The sequence below is a fragment of the Sinohyriopsis cumingii genome, chromosome 13, assembly GCF_028554795.1.
Source record: "Sinohyriopsis cumingii isolate HCF-2022 chromosome 13, ASM2855479v2, whole genome shotgun sequence".
NCBI classification, from domain to species: domain Eukaryota; kingdom Metazoa; phylum Mollusca; class Bivalvia; order Unionida; family Unionidae; genus Sinohyriopsis; species Sinohyriopsis cumingii.
The window spans coordinates 54,435,864-54,459,497 of record NC_142973.1 but is presented as its reverse complement, the minus strand read 5'-3'; the positions used below and the strand labels follow the sequence as shown (position 1 = coordinate 54,459,497).

Genomic DNA, 23,634 nt, shown 5'->3' with positions numbered 1-23,634 from the left:
AATATGTACTAGAGACATGCATATTGCCTGTTGACTATCATGTGTTAATTTGGCAATGTCTTCTCCTGTTGCATTAAAATATGTAAGAGATGGTCATTAAACGTGTACCTTTTTTAAGTGTAAGTTCATTTGGAGAGATGCCAACGTACGACTGGAGGGAGATCACGCGGATGTTTCTCAGATTTCCTAGTTCTCTTCCCTCTGCGTGGCGGCTGTCTATGTTTGAACAAAACCTCTCGATTTTTGTGCCATCTGAAATCAGCAAATTTTAAATGACTGAACTGAATCATTCGTGTAAGCTTATATCTTAATATAAAATGCAACCCCACCCAACCAAAAAACACAAAAACACAACCAGACTCGGAAAACGTTGGAATTCTCTCTCTCTCTCTCTTTCTCTCATGAGATAACGCATTGTGTACGCTGCGAGAGTTTATGACGACCATATGTTCTGTGAAGGTAAAAAAAGGGATCGTTTTCTCTCCATCTCAAACCTTACCATCAAGGTTCTGTGGTGCTTGGTTCTCTTCTTCGTCGTCTGTGCTGTAACCGGGACAAAACTGCCGGGCCCTGAATGGTGGAGACCGACGACCGGTGTCTTCTTTCGTCACATCCGGAACATGAATTGTCTCTATCGCTTGATCTGAACCTGCCAGAAATAGTACAGACTAATATTAAACAGAACGTTTCATAAAGTTTAAATTATTGAAGAAAAAAAAAAAGGTTAGATGAAAAAAAGTTTTTTAAGTGAAATGTTTTATTCAGTAATCTAGTGACAAAACTGCCATGGACTGATTTTTTTAAAATAATTTATCTTGTACAGTGTGCTTTTGGAAGACCCACCAAAGGTAAACTGAACAGATCATATCAAACCAGTGGTATGTCACAAATATCACCCAAGACAGGAAACTCAACAAGAATTATTTTGTTCTTAAATTAACTTGTTGAATATATCTTCACTTTGAAACTGACAACTTGTTAACATTTGCTGTTGTTATTGTTGTTGTAGGGTTTAACGCCATTTTTCAGCACACGATAGGCTATACATGGCGGCCAGTATTAATGGTGGAGGAAGAACCCGGGAAATCCCCGGAAAGAACCACCGACCCTCGAGAAGCTACTGGCAAGCTTTCTCACATACCCGCATTGGCCGAATCCGAGACTCGAACCATTTGCTGTTATTCGTGTTAGATTTTAAATCATGAAAGACGGCTGACCATTAACACCACATCCTATTTGGGAACTATCGTGCAATCTTACCTGGAGAAATTAGCTCGCTTACTGTTGAAGAAGCATTGTCAGGTAAAATGTTGTTGTTGTTGTTGTTGTAGGGTTTAACGCCATTTTTCAGCACACGATAGGCTATACATGGCGGCTAGTATTAGTGGTGGAGGAAGAACCCGGGAAACCCCCCGGAAAGAACCACCGACCCACGAGAAGCTACTGGCAAGCTTTCTCACATACACACATTGGCTGAATCCGAGACTCGAACCCACGCAGACAGAAGTGAGATGGCAATGATCCGTAACGGAGACCACTCGGCCACTAGGGGCCCCCAGGTAAAATGTAGTTTTCTGTATATAACACGTGTGAGTTATATTCATTGCAGCATCTTATTGCTTATTCTCCACCCCATTCCAATTACACCTTGACACAGGAGTCATAACCCGACTTTCAATATATGTATTATGCGCCCTCATGTTATGAATGCTGTTTTGAAATGAAGTCAAAACAGTCAAAAAGGACCACTGAACCTTTGACCCCTCCCATCGAACCAATGGGAAGGACTCAAACTTATACCCCCACCCCCGCGTTCATGATTATATGGGTAAGTTGCGGATGAAATTTTTCTGAATTTCAATCTTGCAGTTAAGGATGATAGAGTGACGAACAGATAGACAGACGAAAGATATCAAAATATATCTGCTAAAGTGTGGTAGAACAGTTTGATGAAATGAAGAGCAATCGTTATTTTTTGTTAAATAACTTAGTATACCAAACCTGTGGGATTGCCACCGGGCCCAACGGATGATCCGGATGACGAACAATGGAATCCAATCACGAGAGAAGAAGAGTCGTCCGAGCTACTAGATTGACTGCTCCGTGGTTCTGCCCTATGTTCATCATCCCTTGCAAGGAGGTCAGGTATGGTCAGTTCCATTGAACTTTGAATTTGTAATTAGAAACAGGATTGCTTTAAAGGATTCTTATGTGAAGTTGAACCAGGTTATATCATGTATGTATGTATGTATGTATGTATGTATGTATGTATGTATGTATGTATGTATGTATGTATGTGTGTGTGTGTCTGTGTGTGTGTGTGAATGTGAAGGGATTAGCACAACAGTGGCTATGTGACAAAAAAGTTAAATTCTAAAAATTAAAAGACAAAAATACCTGAAAAATTCAAACATTCGGAAGAGTAGCTCTTCCAAACAAACATAAACGTGTACGGATGTTAACATTCTTTGTCAGGTGTATAAAATACAAGATAAACGTACCAAAAATCCCCTTATAACAAATGGTCGAATTTTTATATATAAACTGAATTATATTAATATACTGAAGATTTGTTCTAGTCTTACATTATAATAAGTTACATAACCGAGTTTACTTCACAAAACGTCTTTCTCAAAGGATGCAAGCCGATATACTCGATAAGAAAGTGTTCCTCTGTCAGTTTACATTATCACGGTTCGCACTCTGGATACAGTTATGATATAAAAAATATATTATTATATAAAGGCCCAATTCCATGCTGACAACTTTAAAAATAAAAACAACAGCTGAATGAGCATTACAAAAAGTAGTCAACTTTGCTCAAGATCACAGAGTCCTCTTTTCAGTTTCAACAAGAAAAATATATGTTGGTGAGTTATGTATATCACTGTGACACACTTAGTGAGCTCATTTCGGAATTTTGATACCGAAAGCATGCCAGGCCGATTTACAGGAGGCTAAAAAACACAAATGTTTTCGCAAGGTGCTGTACACTCTTTGTATTATTCGATAAGAAGCAGAAGTTGAAATCACGCTATCTTATGCCTTCAGTAGTTCGCAGCGCTACGATACACTGAAGTAGCAAATGACGTTATATCGATGGCGTAATAATGTAAGTTCGCATCATTTCCAGCTCCCTTTTTAGAACATTTTGAAGAAGAAAAAAAAATCGAAAAAAAAAATCGCAAGAAACACCAGGCAAATGCAACAAGAAACCAGCGATGTAAAGCAAGCAGGACCGTTCCCGAGCTCTCCTTCCCACTAATGACAGCCAACCATTCAACTGTAAGGGACCTTTTTGGACCCACAGATTGAGGCTAAACTATCAGGGTTCCTTGAATCCATAAAAGCATGGGAGAGGTGGCACCATTCCCTTCCCCAGGAACAACTAGCAGGCTGCGGTACAGTCAGAAAAAAGTGGCACATGCACAATTGTGCGCACGCCACTATAATTAAACTCAACAACAACAATCCAGCTGCCTAACAAACGTTGATTTCCCAAAAAGCGTTCCTTGGTATCCACCATAAATTGGCAACCCAACTGGCAGGTAGTTAGTAAATTGTTAGGTGTTGGAAGTATTGCTCAACGAGTATCTCAAGCCGCGTACTATTGTTGTTCAAAATACAGTACTGCGCATTTATACGAATATGTTAATGAGGGCAATTGGACGATCTGTCGACCCAAAGGAAATAAGTTCTACGTATGAGAAAATAGAAAACAAAATCCTTTCATATTATTACTGTGTTAACATATTTAATCAAGGGGTGCCATATGAAAATAACATTAGGTAATTAATATGTTTTATACGGATAACTTTTAACTTTAATCAGTTTCAATTTGGAAAAAGTTATATAATAGGCTACGGTGCGATATATTACATTATTATATGCTCAATTTTACCCCGTTAATTTTACTTTGTCAGAATCGTGCAGTATTATCCGATATTGTATCCGCGCAACAATACACATATAGCATTCACGTGCATAAAGGACTACTTTCTATTGTAAACAAACAATGGACGCAGACGCCAGCATTTTTGATTTGTACACAAACCATGTACACTCGCGTAAGAGGCTCCTTACGTTGTGGTTGTTTAAATTTGTTTCTGAATGAACTAAAACAGATGTTTCGTGGACTGCCATATACCAGCTGCTTTGGCACATTCCGCGTTGATATAATGTTACGGATTTAGGCTAGCTACAGTATATAACAGACGCAAGATAAGGTCCTTACAAATAACATACAATTGACAAGTCATATACTCTCTTCTTTAGCTGGTGATAAGAATAGCAAAATAAAAGATACTTACAGTTTTACATCCTGAATATCCTTAAAATGTATTTTCTTAATTCTGCACATCCGAATTACATGAGCCATGTCATAGGTTTTCAATCTAGATTACACATTTCGAAACTGTGCTGTAATTTCGATGATAGGTGCAATTGCATCCTCCTTACTGCACTCAAAATGAAATAAGCATTAAATTCCATAGCGTCTTTTTGATAACTGCAATTGAACGACTTCATATTTGTTTCCACATTATGATTTCAAACATTCAGTGACAGAAACAGAAACATATTTCCAGATGTAAACAAGCTTCTCCAGCGCCGCTTCAATCCGATGTATTTCATGTATAATTTGCACAGATGAATCCAGTCCAAAATCACAAACTTTCGTCGAATCGAAACAAAATACCACAATATATTCATTCCAGATCAAATGGAAAAGTTGCTGCAATGCGCATTCGTTCAAAATATGACTGCGAAAATTTCAAGTTTTACTAGACACGCCATTTTCTTTCGAAAGTTATGTCGAGAGCGCGACTAAGTTCAAATTTATCTGGGCGGAGTTATGTGCATATTAATAATGATGTTGTTGTGTAATGATAAATCTGCGCTTGTGTATTTAGTTTGAAATACGGCATTCATTCATTTACGTTGTTTCTTGTAGTGTATTTTGTTTATATAAGTAAGCCTTAGGTAGAATAAGAAAATGAGCATATAATAAAAAGGTTACTGCATTTGTATGGGAAAATATGAACTCGTTTTGTCGGATGGATATACTTCACTCCCAAGGTCGTGCAATATTCCAGCCAAAAACTCGTTCATATTGTCCCATACTAATGCAGTAACCTATAAATACTGGGCACAGACCACCATACAGTTCTAATTAAGCGTGTAGTGACGGATCAGATTTCAAATTTATGATATTTTTGGAAATTCATATTTTCTTTCGTGGAAATATGGCAAGTGTTGCTATTACTAGTGCAGCGAATGATAACGCTACATAGAAATCGTGTGGTTTAGCGTGTGGATTGATCAGTTAACAACTCTGATTGGTAAGTGCAAACATATACACAGTTTACAATAAAAGATTCAACTGGCGCTGTTTGGGGATGTTCGACAAAGTTTGAAGAGGACAGGTCTCATATAACACATCTCTAGTTGTTGCGGTCTTTGCGTAGCTCTTGAGAAAGTTTGGATTTTTCATTTTTTGTAGTCGTTGATGTGTACTGTCTGTGTGCCTGGAACAGTGTTTTCTGTCATAGTTCATTCCACACAGCATCGCGAATATTATCCCATATGTAGCTCAGTAAATTCTCAGGTCAGCGTCATTAAACGAAGCTAACAGTAACTAATTCGTTTCACACAAAGTATTTCAAACTAATTAGGTACTTTTCGCTAAATTCAATGGCGCTGACCTGAAAAGTTGCTGAGTTATACCTACAGATAGGATAAAATTCCCCATGCTGGGTGGAACGAGCTATAGTTTCTACCATATAATCAAATAACTCGACTGCGCGTCTGTCTATCTGCTCTCTCGACATGTTTTATATGGTGTATTCTTAAAGTTGGAGAGACCTTAAGTTGCTATATGGGATTTTTGTGTTATACTGTGTACTTCGGATAGACAGGTCACGCCGCAGCCCTCATTAAATATATTCGTATCAATACATCGTATGTAAGCAATATGTGCACATGGCTTTAGACCTCTCTTCGCGCAATACTTACACTAAGTAACAATTATAACTATTGTTGCTCTTTGTGGGTGATGTTCTATAAGCGGAAAATATAGCTGGATTTTACCGAGATGATTATTCTGATTTTCATAAAACATTATAAGACCAAATGACCTACAGAAAATGTGAAGAAATAACAGTGAATGATGAATACTGTATGTGTTGACTGCTAACTATAACAGTGAGTGATGAATACTGTATGTGTTGACTGTGCTAAACTATAACAGTGAGTGATGAATACTGTATGTGTTGACTGTGCTAAACTATAACAGTGAATACTGTATGTGTTGACTGTGCTAAACTGTAACAGTGAGTGATGAATACCATACGTGTTGAGTGTGCTTAACTATAATAGTGAATACTGTATGTGTTGACTGTGCTAAACTATACCAGTGAGTGATAAATACTGTACGTGTTGACAGTGCTTAACTATAAAAGTGAGCGATGAATACTGTATGTGTTGACTGTGCTAAACTATAACAGTGAGTGATGAATACCATACGTGTTGAGTGTGCTTAACTATAATAGTGAATACTGTATGTGTTGACTGTGCTAAACTATACCAGTGAGTGATAAATACTGTACGTGTTGACAGTGCTTAACTATAAAAGTGAGCGATGAATACTGTATGTGTTGACTGTGCTAAACTATAACAGTGTGTGATGAATAATGTATGCGTTGACTGCTAGACTATAACAGTGAGTGATAAATACTGTACGTGTTGACTGTGGTAAACTATAACAGTGAGTGGTGAATAATATATGTGTTGATTGCTAAACTATAACAGTGAGCGATGAATACTGTATATGTTGACTGCTAAACTATAACAGTGAGTGGTGAATAATGTATATGTTGACTGCTAAACTAGAACAGTGAGTGATGAATACTGTATGTGTTGACTGTGCTAAACTATAATAGTGAGTGATGAATACTGTATGTGTTGACTGTGCTAAACTATACCAGTGAGTGATGAATACTGTACGTGTTGACTGTGCTAAACTATAACAGTGTGTGATGAATAATGTATGCGTTGACTGCTAGACTATAACAGTGAGTGATAAATACTGTACGTGTTGACTGTGGTAAACTATAACAGTGAGTGGTGAATAATATATGTGTTGATTGCTAAACTATAACAGTGAGCGATGAATACTGTATATGTTGACTGTTAAACTATAACAGTGAGTGGTGAATAATGTATATGTTGACTGCTAAACTATAACAGTGAGTGATGAATACTGTATGTGTTGACTGTGCTAAACTATAATAGTGAGTGATGAATACTGTACGTGTTGACTGTGCTAAACTTTAACAGTGAGTGATGAATAATGTATGTGTTGACTGTGCTAAATTATAATACTGAGTGATAACTAATGTACATGTTGACTGCTAAACTGTATTGCAAAATTAAAGAGTTCCTTTAACTTTAAAGTAAAATATGGGGTAAGAAAAATAATCAATGTTGGGGTGTGCACCGCCTTGTGGGAGACAAATAATGTAAACCCTTAACTGGGATTTCCTTTGTCTAGGTGCAAAGCCCAACGTAGATTATATTAGTCCCATTTGCCACATCAAGCTCTTTTCTTCTGCAGATTCATAACAAAATAAGTGTAGTTTCGTTTTTTTTTCTCAATAAAATAAGCCGTTCATAAATTCAGTAGTCACTAATACTAGTTTGCATAGGCGTATTCCATTGTAAATAGTGCAAGATATAGCAAGGTCAAACTAAACTTTGTCCAGAATGTATTTTTTGCCAACACGTGACCTACTTACTACTTACTGTGACATTGAAATATGTTTGTTTGATTGGAATGATATCACAGACTTAAAATCTTTTTGAATCTACTGTCTGCATCAAGATAAATTGGTTAAAATCGTGACGTTGGTTTAGTTTGGTGCTTTATGGAACAGGAACACAAGTAGGTTATTTAATGCCAAGGCAATCGGAGTAAAGTGTCTTCCCCAAGGACACACCACTGTAGTTGACTCCGGCTGGTAAATTGATCCGTTGATACGATTTCGGTGCTGATTCTGACCCGCTAACCATTCAGCCAACGCTGCTCTCTCGAGATATTGTCAGTCAGAAAATAGTATATGTCGCTCCAATGAATTAAACCTTTTAATCATAATGATACTAACCTCTTGTATTGTCACAAACTGATATCAATGGAATGTATCAGGCACAGATGCGAGTTAAAATACATAGTGTTACAACAACACTACAACCGATAAACCGTACAGTGTTTAACAACCGATGAAATAAACAGTACTACAACCGATTAACTACACAGTGCTACAACCGATGAATTACACAGTACTACAACCGATAAACTACACAGTGTTCCAACCGATAAACTACAGTGTTGCAACAAATAAACTACACAGTACTACAACCGATAAACTACACTGTGATACAACCAATGAGCTACACAGTACTACCACCGATGCACTACACAGTGCTACAACCAATGAACGACACATTACTACAATCCGATGACCTGCACAGTGCTACAACCAGTGAGCTACACATTGTTACAATCAATGAACTACACAGTACAACAATAGATAAACTACACAGAGCTACAATCACATGAACTACACAGTGTTGCAATCCGATGAACTACACAGTGTTACAACAAATGAACTACACAGTACTACAACCGATAAACTACACAGTACTACAATCCGATGAAGTACACAGTGCTACAACCAATGAACTAAACAGTACTACAGCCGATAAAACTACACAGTGTTACAACCGATGAAACTGCACATTGATTCAACCAATGAACTGCGCAGTACTACAATAGATAAACTACACAGTGCTACAGTCCGACAAACTAAACCGTGCTACAACGGATGAACTACACAGGTCACAACCGATAAATGCAAAAAGGGCCATAACTCATAAATAACGCAGGTCACAGTGACAAAAAAGAAAATAATGGACCACAACCGAAACACTACACAGGTCACAAGCCATACATTGGGAAACCGTGGACCATAACCGATGAAATACAACGGTTACAATTGATAAAATGGAGGAATAATTGGTTACAAGGGTCACAACCAATAAAATGCAACAGTAGAGCACAACCTATAAAATACAAGGGTTACAACCAATCCAAAGTGATAATAGAGCACAACATATACAATACAAGTGTCACAACCAATCCAAGGTAACAGTGGAGCACAGCCTATAAAATACAAGAGTTACAACCAATCCAAGGTAACAGTGGAGCACAATCTATAAAATACGAGGGTCACAACCAATCCAAGGTAACAGTAGAGCACTGTCTATTAAATACAAGAGCTACAACCAATCCAAGGTAACAGTGGAGAACAACCTATAAAATACAAGGGTCATAACCAATCCAATGTAACAGTGGAGCACAGCCTATAAAATACAATATTGCAACCAATCCAAAGTAACAGTGGAGCACACCATATAAAATACAAGGGTCACAACCAATCCAAGGTAACAGTAGAGCACAGCCTATAAAATACAAGAGTTATAACCAATCCAAGGTAACAGTGGAGCACAGCCTATAAAATACAATATTGCAACCAATCCAAAGTAACAGTGGAGCACACCATATAAAATACAAGGGTCACAACCAATCCAAGGTAACAGTGGAGCACAGCCCATAAAATACAAGAGTTATAAGCAATCCAAGGTAACAGTGGAGCATAGCCTATAAAATACAAGGGTCACAACCAATCCAAGGTAACAGTGGAGCACAGCCCATAAAATACAAGAGTTATAACCAATCCAAGGTAACAGTGGAGCATAGCCTATAAAATACAAGGGTCACAACCAATCAAAGGTAACAGTAGAGCACAGCCCATAAAATACAAGAGTTATAACCAATCCAAGGTAACAGTGGAGCATAGCCTATAAAATACAAGGGTCACAACCAACACAGGGTAACATTTAAGCACAGCCTATAAAGAGTTACAACCAATCCAAGGTAACAGTGGAGCACAACCTATAAAATACAAGAGTTACAGCCGATTAAATGGAAAAATAGGCAACAAACGATAAAGTACAAGGGTCACATTTTGACATTAGTAGTCTTGCATATGACGACTAATCCGACTTTAACAATTACCCCTGACACTGTAACCTTTGACCCACAGATTATTTGCAATCTGATATGATCTTTATTAGGTTTTATGTACAAAGCATCGTTATAAACTGATGAAAGCCATATGCAAATTCTGGACAAAAAGTTGATGATGGATATTCCGTCTGACACGCGACATTTTGATCAACATTTGTACGTTTCATATTCTAATATATCCTGAGGGAAACCTTTCTCAGAGATGGCGGTTTCTTCTGCTATCATTATGCTATAGCTTTACATTATAAATGTAATCGCTCATAAGTAGAATCCAGTTAAAACAGAACGGACTCAGACCGGCCGTCGCATAATGCGTTGCTATAGATGGGTATATGCAGTATGTTAGGAGTAATCAGTGGAACAAGACTATAGACCTCGATCTGCCGGCACAGGGCAGATCAGGGGTTTCTTTCTTCAGTTGGACAGTACTGTACTTATAAACAAGTACGGACGGATAATGGGCACTGTAAAAAGACAGAATAACAAACTAGTAAAATAAGAAAAACGTACTTGCTAGCTCCTTCAATTCCTCTCGTTGGAGATGATGGAACAAATGTTGTTAAACCAGGTGTTCTGCTGCTTGAGGGAACTATATCAAACAACTCCTGAAATAGATATTAGTTATTGATGTAAACTTAGCACAGTGTATCAACATTGATAATAAATTGTTTCCATTTTTTTAATTTCTAAGAGGCATAAAATACAATATTTCATTAACTTTCCAAAATTGTAGCCAAAATCATATAGGCTTATGTCATACTTTCCAAAAACTTGGTCAACGCCATATAGACTTATGTCATACTTTCCAAAAACTTGGCCAACGCAGTATAGACTAAAGTCATACTTTCCAAAAACTTGGTCAACGCCATATAGACTGATGTAATACGTTCCAAAAACTGGACCGCTCCGGTGTCCTAGTGGTTAAAGCGTCCGCCTCGGTTGCGAGAGGTCGTGGGTTCGATCCCCGATTGAGTCATTCCAAAGACTTACAAAAATGGTACTAACAGCTGCCTCGCTTGGCGCTCAGCATTAAGAGGTTAGTGTTAGGACTAGCCGGCCTGGTGTCAGGTTAATGTGACTGGGTGGGACATCATGCTACATGTCTGCGGCATGATGCCCCAGGGCTAGAAATCACTATAAACTGCCACACTGCAAACATCGTAGCGATATGACTGAAAAATTGTTAAAGCTACATTAAAAAACCAAATCTCACACACACACACACACACACACACACACACACACACACACACGTTTTTTTCTCCAAAAACTTGGCCAACGCCATATAAATTTTTGTCATACGAGATCTGGAACAAAAATAATTAACTCGCTGAGGGTATGACCCTCCATGCGTTCGTATTTTAAATGTCTTTTTATTTTAAAATTTGACACTTATGCTTCGTGATGTTTTAGATTGTTTATTTAATAATCCGACAACAAATACAATTAACTTGACCTGGCTTAACTTATTCTTACAAAGATAAACATAGAAAACCAAATAAACCTATATCGTATCGATTTCTAGAAAGATAAGAAACAAACTGTCGTCCTTATCAATCACATTCGAATTAAAGGCATATAGATAAGGGCATGAACACGTATGTAGCTATATAGATGATCGCGAATCCGAATTACATGAGCCATGTCACAGGTTTTCAATCTTGATTACACATTTCGAAATTGTGCTGAAATTTCGATGATAAGTGCAATTGCATCCTCCTTACTGCACTCAAAATGAAATAAGCATTAAATTCCATAGCGTCTTTTTGATAATTGCAATTGAAAGACTTCATATTTTTTCACATTATGATTTCAAACATTCAATGACAGAAACAGAAACACATTTGCAGATGTAAACACACTTCTCCCGCGCCACTTCAATTCGATGTATTTCATGTATAATTTGCACAGATGAATCCAGTCCAAAATCACAAATTTTCGTCGAATCGAAACTAAATACCAAAATATATTCATTCCAGATCAAATGGAAAAGTTGTTGCAATGCGCATTCATTCACAATATGACTGCAAATTTCAATTTTAACTAGACACGCCATTTTCTTTCGAAAGTTATGTCGAGAGCGTGACTAAGTTCAAATGTATCTGGGCGGAGTTATGTGCGCATTAATAATGATGTCATTGTGTAATGAAAAATCTGCGCTTGTGTATTTAGTTTGGAATACGGCAATCATTCATTTAAGTTGTTTCTTGTAAATATGAACTCGTTTTGTCGGAAGGATATATTGCACTCCCAAGGTCGTGCAGTATTCCATCCCAAAACTCGTTCATATTTTCCCATACAAATGCAGTAACCTATAAATATGCATGAACACGTATGTTTACGGTAAGAATATATGCATATTGCAAGAGGACGTTTTCATTTTCAATGTTCCATGATATTTACGGAAATTCCTGAAAGGGCCACTTCATTTCTTTTCACAGCTTCTCTCTGGACTTCCTCCCAAGCATCCTTCACGGTTTGTTCCCAGTCCACGTCTTCTAGGTTGCTTCTCAGCCTCTCACATATGGCTGATTTGCTGCAGAGTGTAAAAGCTTCTTTTTAATAATCCTTTAAATAGTTAAGTCATCCATTCAACAAAATAATTAGCACTTTGAAAAGCATTTACCCCCCTTTACTTCAATACTAATGTATGTCTTTTATTGCTTTGAGTGGTGAAAAATTGTATCTCAAAATCTGGATTGTCAATGCGTTAGTGTACTCATGAAAGAGTACCGGAATGTCTGTCAAGCTGAGAATCTTTCAGATAGAAACAAAACTTCAAATTTCCCATTTACATTATTAAGGGTGGCCACAATTAATGGGGTGGGCTAATTATGAGGTAAAGTATGTATTTTTTTCTGCATTCTGAAACGTACCCTATTATTTTTCCTACAGCATTAAGGTAGGATATATTAAATGTTTATAGACTGAATATGAAATATTGTGCAACACGAGAGAGAGAGAGAGAGAGAGAGAGAGAATTTCTTTGCAGAATGCATTTACTATATATACTTGCGTATGTATTTGTATTGTATATACTTCTATGTAAGTCGAATCCAACACAAAAGCAATATAGCTATTGATATGCCGTTGCATTATCATACATTGGCTGGTTCATGAAACAATAAAACCTCAGCCGCAAAAATATTGTATACAGAAACATATTCCATCATTGCAGTTGTAGCTTTTCGTTTATATCATGATTTTCGACCCTTTTGATTTCCTCCCCTAAGAGAGGAAAATATATTCTACAGGAGTGACCATCGTGATAAATACTTTGTCTCAAAATGAAGACAGTACAATAAAATTGTAAATGTTAGAGTAACCTCGCCGTCTTCAGAAGTACTAATTCTATTGTATTCAATGTTGAAAACATGACATTACTGAATCACAGTAAAGTCAAAGAACCGTCTGGAAATCAGACTTACCACTTAGGCTTTTCCCATAAATCTCTCAAAATATCTTCGAATCTTTTGGTTTGTTCCACCATCAACTGAAGCCTCTCTTTGTGAAGATCGCAGAGGGTGAGATTCATTCCTTCCAGGGTCTAGGAAATCAATTAATCAGTTAATATTTTTACACCACACATCGATTACATGCATATGACGACTCTAGAAGAAAACCTAAATTTCTAGAGCACCATTACAACACATACATTCACAAAGACCCACTGTTGTAAGTGATACGACAGCACTAAATAAAAAACTAAAATTTTGATATTCACTAGTGTAGTAAGACTTGAAGGTGTTAATTTATAAACATCGATATTCACTAGTGCGCTAAGTGTTAACGATGTTAATTTACAAACATCCATATTCACTAGTGCGCTAAGTGTTAACGATGTTAATTTACAAACATCGCTATTTACTAGTGCAGCCCGACTGTTTCAAATCTTACTACAATAAATGGGGATGACCAATATTACAAATTTCAAGTACACATAAATTTGATCCATTAAAACAAATAAGTGTTCTCCCTTATGTGCGTTCATCAATGCAAGCCAGCCCCAAAGTTCAATATAAGATCTCAGACCATATATTAGTAGGTAAAATACAGAGAATCAGGCTAGCTTCAAGAAGATTCCTACAACAATAATGTAGCCAATGTCGCATTCGGCTCCAAAGATTTTTAGAAGAATTTGACCATTAAAATTTGTAATAACAAAATAAAAATCAGTCATTTGTCATCTATTTGTTGACAAAATATGGTTTTATTTCTTGAGTGCTGTACATTATACAAGGGTAGAATTTCTGATTCATTGACATACATTTGTAGTAACCTTTACGATTGTTCAATAAGCAGCAGTTTTCGCAAATAAATTATCACAAAGCTGAGAAAGATTATATTACACGTGCTGGATAAGAGTCACAAAAAAATAATGATGAAACAAACACAAGCAGAACACTGCTGAATATTTTACAACTCATTGGAACGTAAAGTTGCATATTAGTGACGTCAGTTCAGTAAACCTTGCTGTCGGAATCACGGCTTAAAAAAGAAATAGGTTGCAATGCTACATGAAATGATTAAGAATATGTGCGTTTAACATTTCAATTACAAAAATGTAGTAAACATCATCTACCTGGCACCATCAGACACCATTTTTAACAGGTTTTCAAAAGCATGCTCCTGCAAAACCCACTAGCCGAGCAATTTACAAAATAGGATCACCGTGGAAAATGTCTATCAAACTTGAACCGTAAATCCTGTTAGTCAGAGTGTATCAAGACGTACTGTTGCTGGATAAAACATGGTATGTTAAATATAACCGACATCGTGCTCTTTAAATACTTTTGTTGTTTCTTGATCCTTTCTTTAATACATGAAACATTTAATGTCTTAAGCCTGTAATGTACTGTATTTCATTCTGTATTCGACCGATCAGTGAATTTTGTTTTCGTTCTGTATTCGACCGACCAGTGAATTTTGTTTTCATTCTGTATTCGACCGATCAGTGAATTTTGTTTTCGTTCTGTATTCGACCGATCAGTGAGTTTTGTTTTCATTCTGTATTCGACCGATCAGTGAATTTTGTTTTTATTTTGTATTCGACCGATCAGTGAATTTTGTTTTCATTCTGTATTCGACCGATCAGTGAATTTTGTTTTCGTTTTGTATTCACCGATCAGTGAATTTTGTTTTCATTCTGTATTCGACCGATCAGTGAATTTTGTTTTCGTTTTGTATTCACCGATCAGTGAATTTTGTTTTCATTCTGTATTCGACCGATCAGTGAATTTTGTTTTCATTCTGTATTCGACCGATCAGTGAATTTTGTTTTCATTCTGTATTCGACCGATCAGTGAATTTTGTTTTCTTTCTGTATTCGACCGATCAGTGAATTTTGTTTTCATTCTGTATTCGACCGATCAGTGAATTTTGTTTTCATTCTGTATTCGACCGATCAGTGAATTTTGTTTTCTTTCTGTATTCGACCGATCAGTGAATTTTGTTTTCATTCTGTATTCGACCGATCAGTGAATTTTGTTTTCATTCTGCATTCGACCGATCAGTGAATTTTGTTTTCGTTCTGTATTCGACCGATCAGTGAATTTTGTTCTTTTACGGCTTCATTTGTTTCTTTGTATTAAGTGAATGATACAATTGCAATTTAGTGAAAAATTTGCATAAGTGATGTAAATAGCTAACTAGCGGGCTCGTATAAGTATCAACTGATTCGATATTCCTACCAATTCCGTAGTTCAACCAAAAGTGCTAGTAACTTTATAAATGATTCTCAAATCACCCTCAAGTGCTATAACGCAAAATATACGTTGTCTGAAAAATCACTCTTTCTCTAATTTCCTCAAGTATTAATAACCAAGAGAAAAGCTCAAGGAAGACTTCAACACTATTTTGCCGACTTACTCTACAAAGCAAACGAAAATTTACAAACCACTGCTCTGGCAAAACTGTTGACTCTCAACAGGTGTCCCTAATTATCAGCCTTCAGTTTCAATAAACTCTCACGTCTCCTCAAATCGATATTTTACATTATCTTGCTCTGATACCTCTGACAGTCTGGAAATTTGTCAGAAATGGAGAAACGGCGAAAAATAATGAAGAATATCCATCTACGTAAAAAAAATTATTTACCTTCGAATGTGTTTATTCTTGAAAAAAAGTCGAAGTATTCCTCCATAGTGTAGAAATCTTCATATTTTCTAAGCTAACACGATGATCTTTTCTGTAGAACTAAGAGTATTATGACTGTCCTTTCTTCCTTCTCAATTTTCAGTACAAAATCTTTTATTATCCATAAAGCAATATGAAACATATTTAAGACTCTCAATTTAATTGCGAAAATTTTGAGAGATTGACTGAAAATAACTTGGAATAAATAAAATATCTTTTAGTGTGTGTCTTGCATTTAACATTGGCTGAAAATTAACTCTTTCAGTAAGGTTTCATTAGCTCTTATTTATCAGCTGTCACCAAAGTCGTATTCCTTAATCTATATCGATTACTGTGTCAAAATGTGATTACCACTGTCATGTGATTTCCATTTTAATCGATTTTTTTGACAGACCGGTTTCGCTATGATGATGTCTCTAACCTGCCCTAAAAAAATGTTCCTCCGCGTCATAAAATACTCGATACTTTATTTCTCTTATTTTTTTCCATAATTATTTCTTTTCCTCAAAGAATATCATGTACATTTTATCATTTATTTTCAACTATGATAATAATACGACACATTTATAAAAAACATGCTTATTCGAGAAAGAGCCAAGGCTGATACAAAAGAGGTTATCATTACTTCAGAAATACTAGACTGAATTGTTTACAATACTCATCAAAAATATTTTGTTGCCAAATAGATGCAATATAACTGAAATTGTGTTGCTCTTAAAAGTTTTAATGGTGAAATCCTGCTTAAAATCCTAATGACAATATGTTTTTACTGTGTGGATGAACGCACAAATTGCTGCATTAACTGTTTTAATAATGTTCTTTTAATTAGAGTGATTCCCTGTATTTTTTTTACATTATCGGCTGACTGTTTCCGGTGGCCTAAGTTGTTAGTGTCCGCCTATGTATGAGGCGCCGTAGCGGACAAAAGCTGGTCCAATGATAAAGTTGCAGTTGAAATTTCGATGTCGTATGTCGAGAAATCGAATATCACGTATTGGAACAAATTGAATGTCTTTAAAGTTTAATATTCACGATCGAGATTTTAGATTTTATATGTTGAATTATACAGTGATGGTTTAAAGTTATATTTCGTATGTCGACGTTTTTACAGTGTATATTTTGAATTACACAGCGGTGGTTGGAATTTCAATATCACATGTCGAGAATCCCTAATTCACACGTTGTACGTAACTGTTTGTAATGAAAGCTCCATTTTATATGGAGAATGTTTAGATTTCATCTGTTGAATTTCACAGCATCAAGAAGCAGCCTCCTTGTTTTAAAATAACGCAGTCCGTTTACGATAACGACCTCTAGCGAAGAAATTCATAGTAATTCTCGACCTGTGAATGGCAACTTTCAAACTGTAAATACATGAAATGTAATTATGCCTCATAACTGAATACACGAATGATGTATCTTAATACTCGATATTATTTTGAATTGTTAAAGTGGACATTATGTAATTTTACTTTTAACACCAACACATCATTTCACCATTTAAAAAATAGCAATTATGACAAGCACAATAAAATGTCTAACCACGGCTGTGTAATTCAATAGATTCAATCTAAAAACTCAACATGCAAAATGTATTTTTCAGCACAATCAATGTGATTCAACATGCTAAATTGAAACTCTCGACATATGATATTAAAATTTCAACAACCGAGCAGCAGAGGGGGCGAACCCATATAAAAAAATCCGAGCAAAGATGTCTATACGGTACCATTACGGGGGAAGGTTCCATTTTGAAAAATAAAGCTTTCAAAAGAAGGAAGTCTCCGTTCGAAGGGCTTAGGCAAAAAATCTATAGAGAAGAGGCCGCACCCTATCCAAAAACTGTATCAAGACCTACACGATAACGCGATCGTGGGTCATGTAAGTTTATTGTTATAAATCCTTACGGGGTCAACTGAGCCTGACTAAATAAATTTCTGAACTTAATTATGTCCATATCTCCGCTGCACCAAGTGTGATGAATATTCCGAAGAGTATATGTATCAACTCCGTTAAATACAGCAAGAATATTACAGTTATCTCTGATCACTTTAGGTATTTGTGTATACCGCTGAGTAACATAAATCACATCTGTGTTTTCATGCCTTCCTCAAGAAAATATTCTAGCTGGATTTGATTCTTTATCCAGCATCACATCATCGTATACAACTGAATTATTAATAAATCCAGCAAGGTCATCTACCGATGGTGCTTAATCAATATCAGTGATAAAATTAAAAACATCATCACCTTCTTCGTCTAACAACTTTGCATTTTCATTAAAATCCTTAAGTACTTCGTAACATCTCCGATCATCAACTGACGGAGCAACTAAATACAATTTATCCCATTTCAACCACCTCATCATCAAATTAAGTAACAGTTGTGTTTTATCAGGCCCGGATGGGCCAATTATGAATTTGGTAGCGCTGCATGATGCTTGACCGGCTCTTGCTTTCGTGTCGCTGAGAAATCAATTACATCCATGGATTTATATTGTGTAAAATGCAGGACGCGTATCCCCACAAGTGGATTAACAACCACCACAACAAAAAATAACAAATCAGCAGCTACAGGTAAGTGTGAACGATGTGGTACAAAGAAAATTTAATTTATTCCTAATCCAAACAATATTAAAAATAAGGAATTGATATTGCCGCTTCGCTAACAAAGTTACCAGGAACACCATGGGCTAAGTATCCAGGAGAAAAACATCTCCCAGGATATAATTATTGTGGTCCTGGTACCAGACTTGATATCAGGCTTGATAATCAAGATCAGCCATGGTCTGGTGAGTATCCAGTAAATGCTATTGATAAAGTGTGTCACGCTCATGATGTAGTTTATAAAAGTAAAAACCTACAAGATAGACATATCGCAGATGTAAAATTAATTCATGAGTTACATTCCATAAAAAATAAATCTTTTAAAGAATCATTAGCTAATTGGTTGGTTAGATCTGCGATGAAGGGTAAAGTAGCATTAGGAAATTGAAAATTTCCCGAGCTGGTAATTAATCAGCCGAGTAATATTATAATGAAGTCGATTTATTATAGTCCAAGAGGATATTGGAGGAGTAGAGCAGCGATTAGTAAACTCGCTGAAGCAGTAAATGGTACACATATTGCTGCTGAAAATATCTGGCACAACAGGCAATATGGCAAATTTACCTACCACCAACTAAAAACATTCATCATGCACATTTTGATGTAGCGTGCCAAATGAAGTTCATCAGGCAGATACAAATATTATATACACAATGATAAAAACAAAGAATCAGTGCAGGTGGGTGATGATAGGGTCTGCAACTCCTTGTAACAAACCTTGTGTAAATGAATTCTGCGGACAACATTCGCAAAGCGTGCGTCGAGTGAGTCTTGGTCCAAAACCCTGTTTACGGTGTGGTGTTGGAGCTAGAGGGAAAACGCAGCTGTGTGTGCAATTTGTTAGTAAAAAATATAGAGAACTAAAACGATGTTACGATTAAGAAAATAACAACCCTGACGTTGTCAATGACGTTGATAAAGATCTACACAGTGTTATAAGAAACCCTGAAGATTATATAGCTAGATTTATAAAGACAATAGATAATTTAGACAAGTAAAATTATATATAAAATGGAACAAAAAGAATTTATCAGACATCCTATCATCAAGAATTATGAAGCATCTTGTGATAGTGTAATCTCACACTCTCAGCGGGAAAAAACCAGTTGGTGCTGTTGATAACACTGGTTATCTTAGATTCAGCGTTGGGAAGAAAATGTATTGCAATCATAGGTTTGTTTACGAGACTTTTTACGGGGTGATCAAAGACGGTCTTGTGATTTATCATATTGACTCGGGTAAAGAAAAATAACTCTTTGAATAACCTGCAATCTATCACACAGAGCGAGAATTCTGCACGTTGTAATACTGGAAGATGCAAGACAGTTGCAAGGAAGGCAGTTAAATCTGTAAATATTAATACCGGTGAAGAAATAATGTTTCAGTCAATGACCGCGGCTGGCAAGTATTTCGGTATTAGTCCACGCGGGATACAGAAGAATGAACAATGGATTTTATTTTATTATGTTCCAATCGTGTTAGATACGGACAACATCTTTGATAAAAAAAACAATAAAACTCTGCCGCGGATATGTAACGAGGTTGATAGAGTTATCGTCGTCTTTGACTCACGGAGAAGGATTTAAGAATACTTGTAAATAAATAATTTTTGTGTGGTTAATTCTCTCTTCTGGAGTTTCTCTCCGGAGTGTAGCTCTTGTTATGCATTCCTAAAAGTCACAGATAAAGGTTGATAAACAAACGATTTAGTAAAACACATGTTACTGTAATGTTAATTCGACAAGCCGAAATTGAACGCGGAAGTAAATAACTACTGTATGTCGAGAGAGGCTTAATCATCCTGTGTTACAACAACGGTGTCATATTTCAAGGAAGTACAAACAATATTATCGCTGACAGTTGTTTCCATTGTTTTATAACATTTCCTCCCTTGATTTTATCAAGGACTGTCAGTGAAGTTAGGTGTAATCGTTTATTCAGGATAAATGGAAGTTTGTTTTAAGAAACAATATTCTCGTTTTACTGAATCCGTCCGGTTTCCTGGTTTATCTGTATTTGTTCTGCGATTATAATTAAGAAAACACAAAAATACAAACAGCAAAATAGCCACGTCCATCGCGTAAACTATTTGCGAAGTTCCAAGTATTGGTTACCTTATATACTATACGACCGGTTCTATTATTGTGGATCCGCCCTATATGCTCGATCTTCAATAAAAAAAACACACCCTCCCGCCATGTAACCACGTAGTGGGTGCTTTTTGCACTCTCGCGGGGTTGATTTCGGGGAAGGGTGTGCAAAAATCTATTGAACGTAGAGAATGGCTGCCGTGTATGTTGTGCTGTCCTTTGATCAGATTTATGTATTGTGCCGTCCTTAATTAATTGTATATACTACATGTACTGTACCGTCTTTACTCTAAATATATCTGCTTGAGTCTGCTAGAATGTCATATGGCAATCTAGGAATTCACATGGAGATTGTGCCGTCCTTAATTAAAATTGTAGACACTACATGTACTGCGCCATCCTCTGTCAAGGATAAAGTCAAGGACTCTACGATTAAAAATCCTTAGGATTTCACATATAAATTCAGACTTAGCGTTTCATTTCGTAAATCAAGCAAACTGCTGGTCTGGTCAGTTAGTTTAGAATGTATTTTTGACAATAGCGGATTATGACATCATATATAGACCGGATTGATCGATTCTTGCACAATTGGATATCAGGGTGGTACTTGCGGTGTAAAAGTATATAATATTTATCCTTTCTGTGCTAGATTTGATATTTCAGTATTTGTCTAATAGCTGCCATCAATTACGTCACATACAAGATTGACCGCGATCGTTGAGGTTATATTTACAATTCCCAGAGAAATATGGCGACCTCCACCGTGTTGATTATTGTTGTATCGGAGAATACCTGACCGGGGATATTTTTCTCCATGACTCGAGTATTTTAGGAAAGTTTTCGTTGATAAGATCGCTGACTGATTTTTAGATCGTCGGTTGCAAATGATGCTATTACAAATATCGGTAATTGATGTTCGGTTATTTTATAATGATCAAGAAATACCTTATCTGAAACGAATTTGTTTTGTGGCCCATAGTCATGATACTCTTTAACATTCATCACATTATCACGAATTCGCCAATTAATGTGCTCAGTATCGTCTATGACCTGGTTTAAATGCTGTATTGTTTCAAAAATTTGTTGTTTTAATTCATCAGAATAAGATCGTGTAATGCTAACAAATAAATTATTTAAATTACTATTAATGTAAAATTTGAAGTCGTAAATAAACTCCAAAGCTTTATTTCAACAACACCAGGCCATCCTTGCACGGATCTGATCGATGATTGATAAATATCAAAGGTGTAATCAGGTGAATTAATCTCTATCGTGGCTGATAGCGTTGGTTCATGGACTATTATGGCTATCTTGGATTCCCGGCCCGTAACAGATTTAATTCTACGCTGATATTCATCATTGATCTGTTCGATTTGATAACTGCCGGTCGGTATTCCAATAACCTGCCAATCGGGTGTTCCATCTGGTTTGTTTTTATTTGCAAATACCACCGAATTATTAGCTGATAATCCACCAAACGATCTTGACCTGATATTTCGCCAACTGTAGTATACTCTCAGCTGCGCAAGAGCGATTACTTTTACTGGAATCGCAGTTGGAAAATTAATACCGAACTCAGAGTTGGTTGAGCTTACTGATATCATCGTGGATTTCAGCGGACCTGTATTTGCGACTATCTGCTGAAGTAGTTCTGTCATTATTTAAACCCGTATGATTCTAAATCAATCACTTCATTGTTTGTATTAAGCATCGTGTCAAATTCAGAATCTGATATCGTCGTATCGTCAAGGCTTGATGATATCAGCGACGACAATTGAGAATATTCGCGTGTTGCCGTGTGTAATTTTACAGAGAAATCATGCAGTTTTGTGCTCGTGCACGTGGATATCTTTTTCGTGATAATATTAAAAACACCAGCAATTGTTGCTGATGATGAAATACATATTGTTATTACTGCTACAGTTAATGGTGTTAGCGCTGATAATACTACGCTGGTGCCAGCAACGAGCGTAGATACCGAGTATACAACAATATCGATGAGAACCGCACGTCTTCGATATTTGTTTACTTCCGTTGTGTACTTGTCAACGATGGTTTTTAGAGGTGTTTGCCATTCACGTACTTCATCATATCTAATTTTTTGAACGTCCATTATATTTTACTTTGTAACCAACTGAGGCGTTTCAACAACAAATTCCAGACACCACCAGTAAGATGCTGCGGTTAATTTCGTATCAGCTGATTCCAGTATAAATGTTTCTTCGTCTCCGCTATTTAACACAATAGACACAACCCCGGAAAACGTATCGGTTGAATGACGCCAGGGATATGTAGTGTATATACTAAATTTTGTAGCGCTGAACACAGACAACATGTACACACCAGTGACTTCCGCGGTACGTTTGATAGTATTATTCTGCTTTGACCATGTTGAGAATCCCGATGCCACTGTGTATACTACGTTGATGATCTGTTTGTGGGGAATTTTAATCAGATTAATTTTGTTAACGATATCAGGAATTCCACTTATGACATCTTCTAGTGTTTTTTTAATCGTTTCAAAGCTCGTCTTGACATCAGAGAGTTTCGCGTCAGCGGTCAACGGCGTGGGAAAGAAATCATCTGCGATTTCATTAAGTTTTCTAAAGTTTCTACGGAGATTTGTAAAAGCACCTACATGAACATCATACTCGGCCAT

The 23,634-nt window shown here is 36.5% G+C and overlaps 1 protein-coding gene across 3 annotated transcripts in view; it reads right to left on the bottom strand.

The window, feature by feature from the left end:
• Positions 1 to 23,634, bottom strand: part of LOC149785585 (uncharacterized) — a 95,263-nt gene that overhangs the window by 4,776 nt on the left and 66,853 nt on the right. For all 3 annotated transcript variants that reach the window (XM_089979383.1, XM_089979384.1, XM_089979382.1), the window contains exons 6-11: positions 13,573 to 13,691; positions 12,548 to 12,680; positions 10,655 to 10,749; positions 2,002 to 2,165; positions 500 to 649; positions 109 to 252 (exon numbers count right to left, since the gene is read on the bottom strand). In XM_089979383.1, the coding sequence (XP_089835509.1) occupies positions 109 to 252; positions 500 to 649; positions 2,002 to 2,165; positions 10,655 to 10,749; positions 12,548 to 12,680; positions 13,573 to 13,691 (805 nt within the window). The remainder of the gene's footprint in view (positions 1 to 108; positions 253 to 499; positions 650 to 2,001; positions 2,166 to 10,654; positions 10,750 to 12,547; positions 12,681 to 13,572; positions 13,692 to 23,634) is intronic.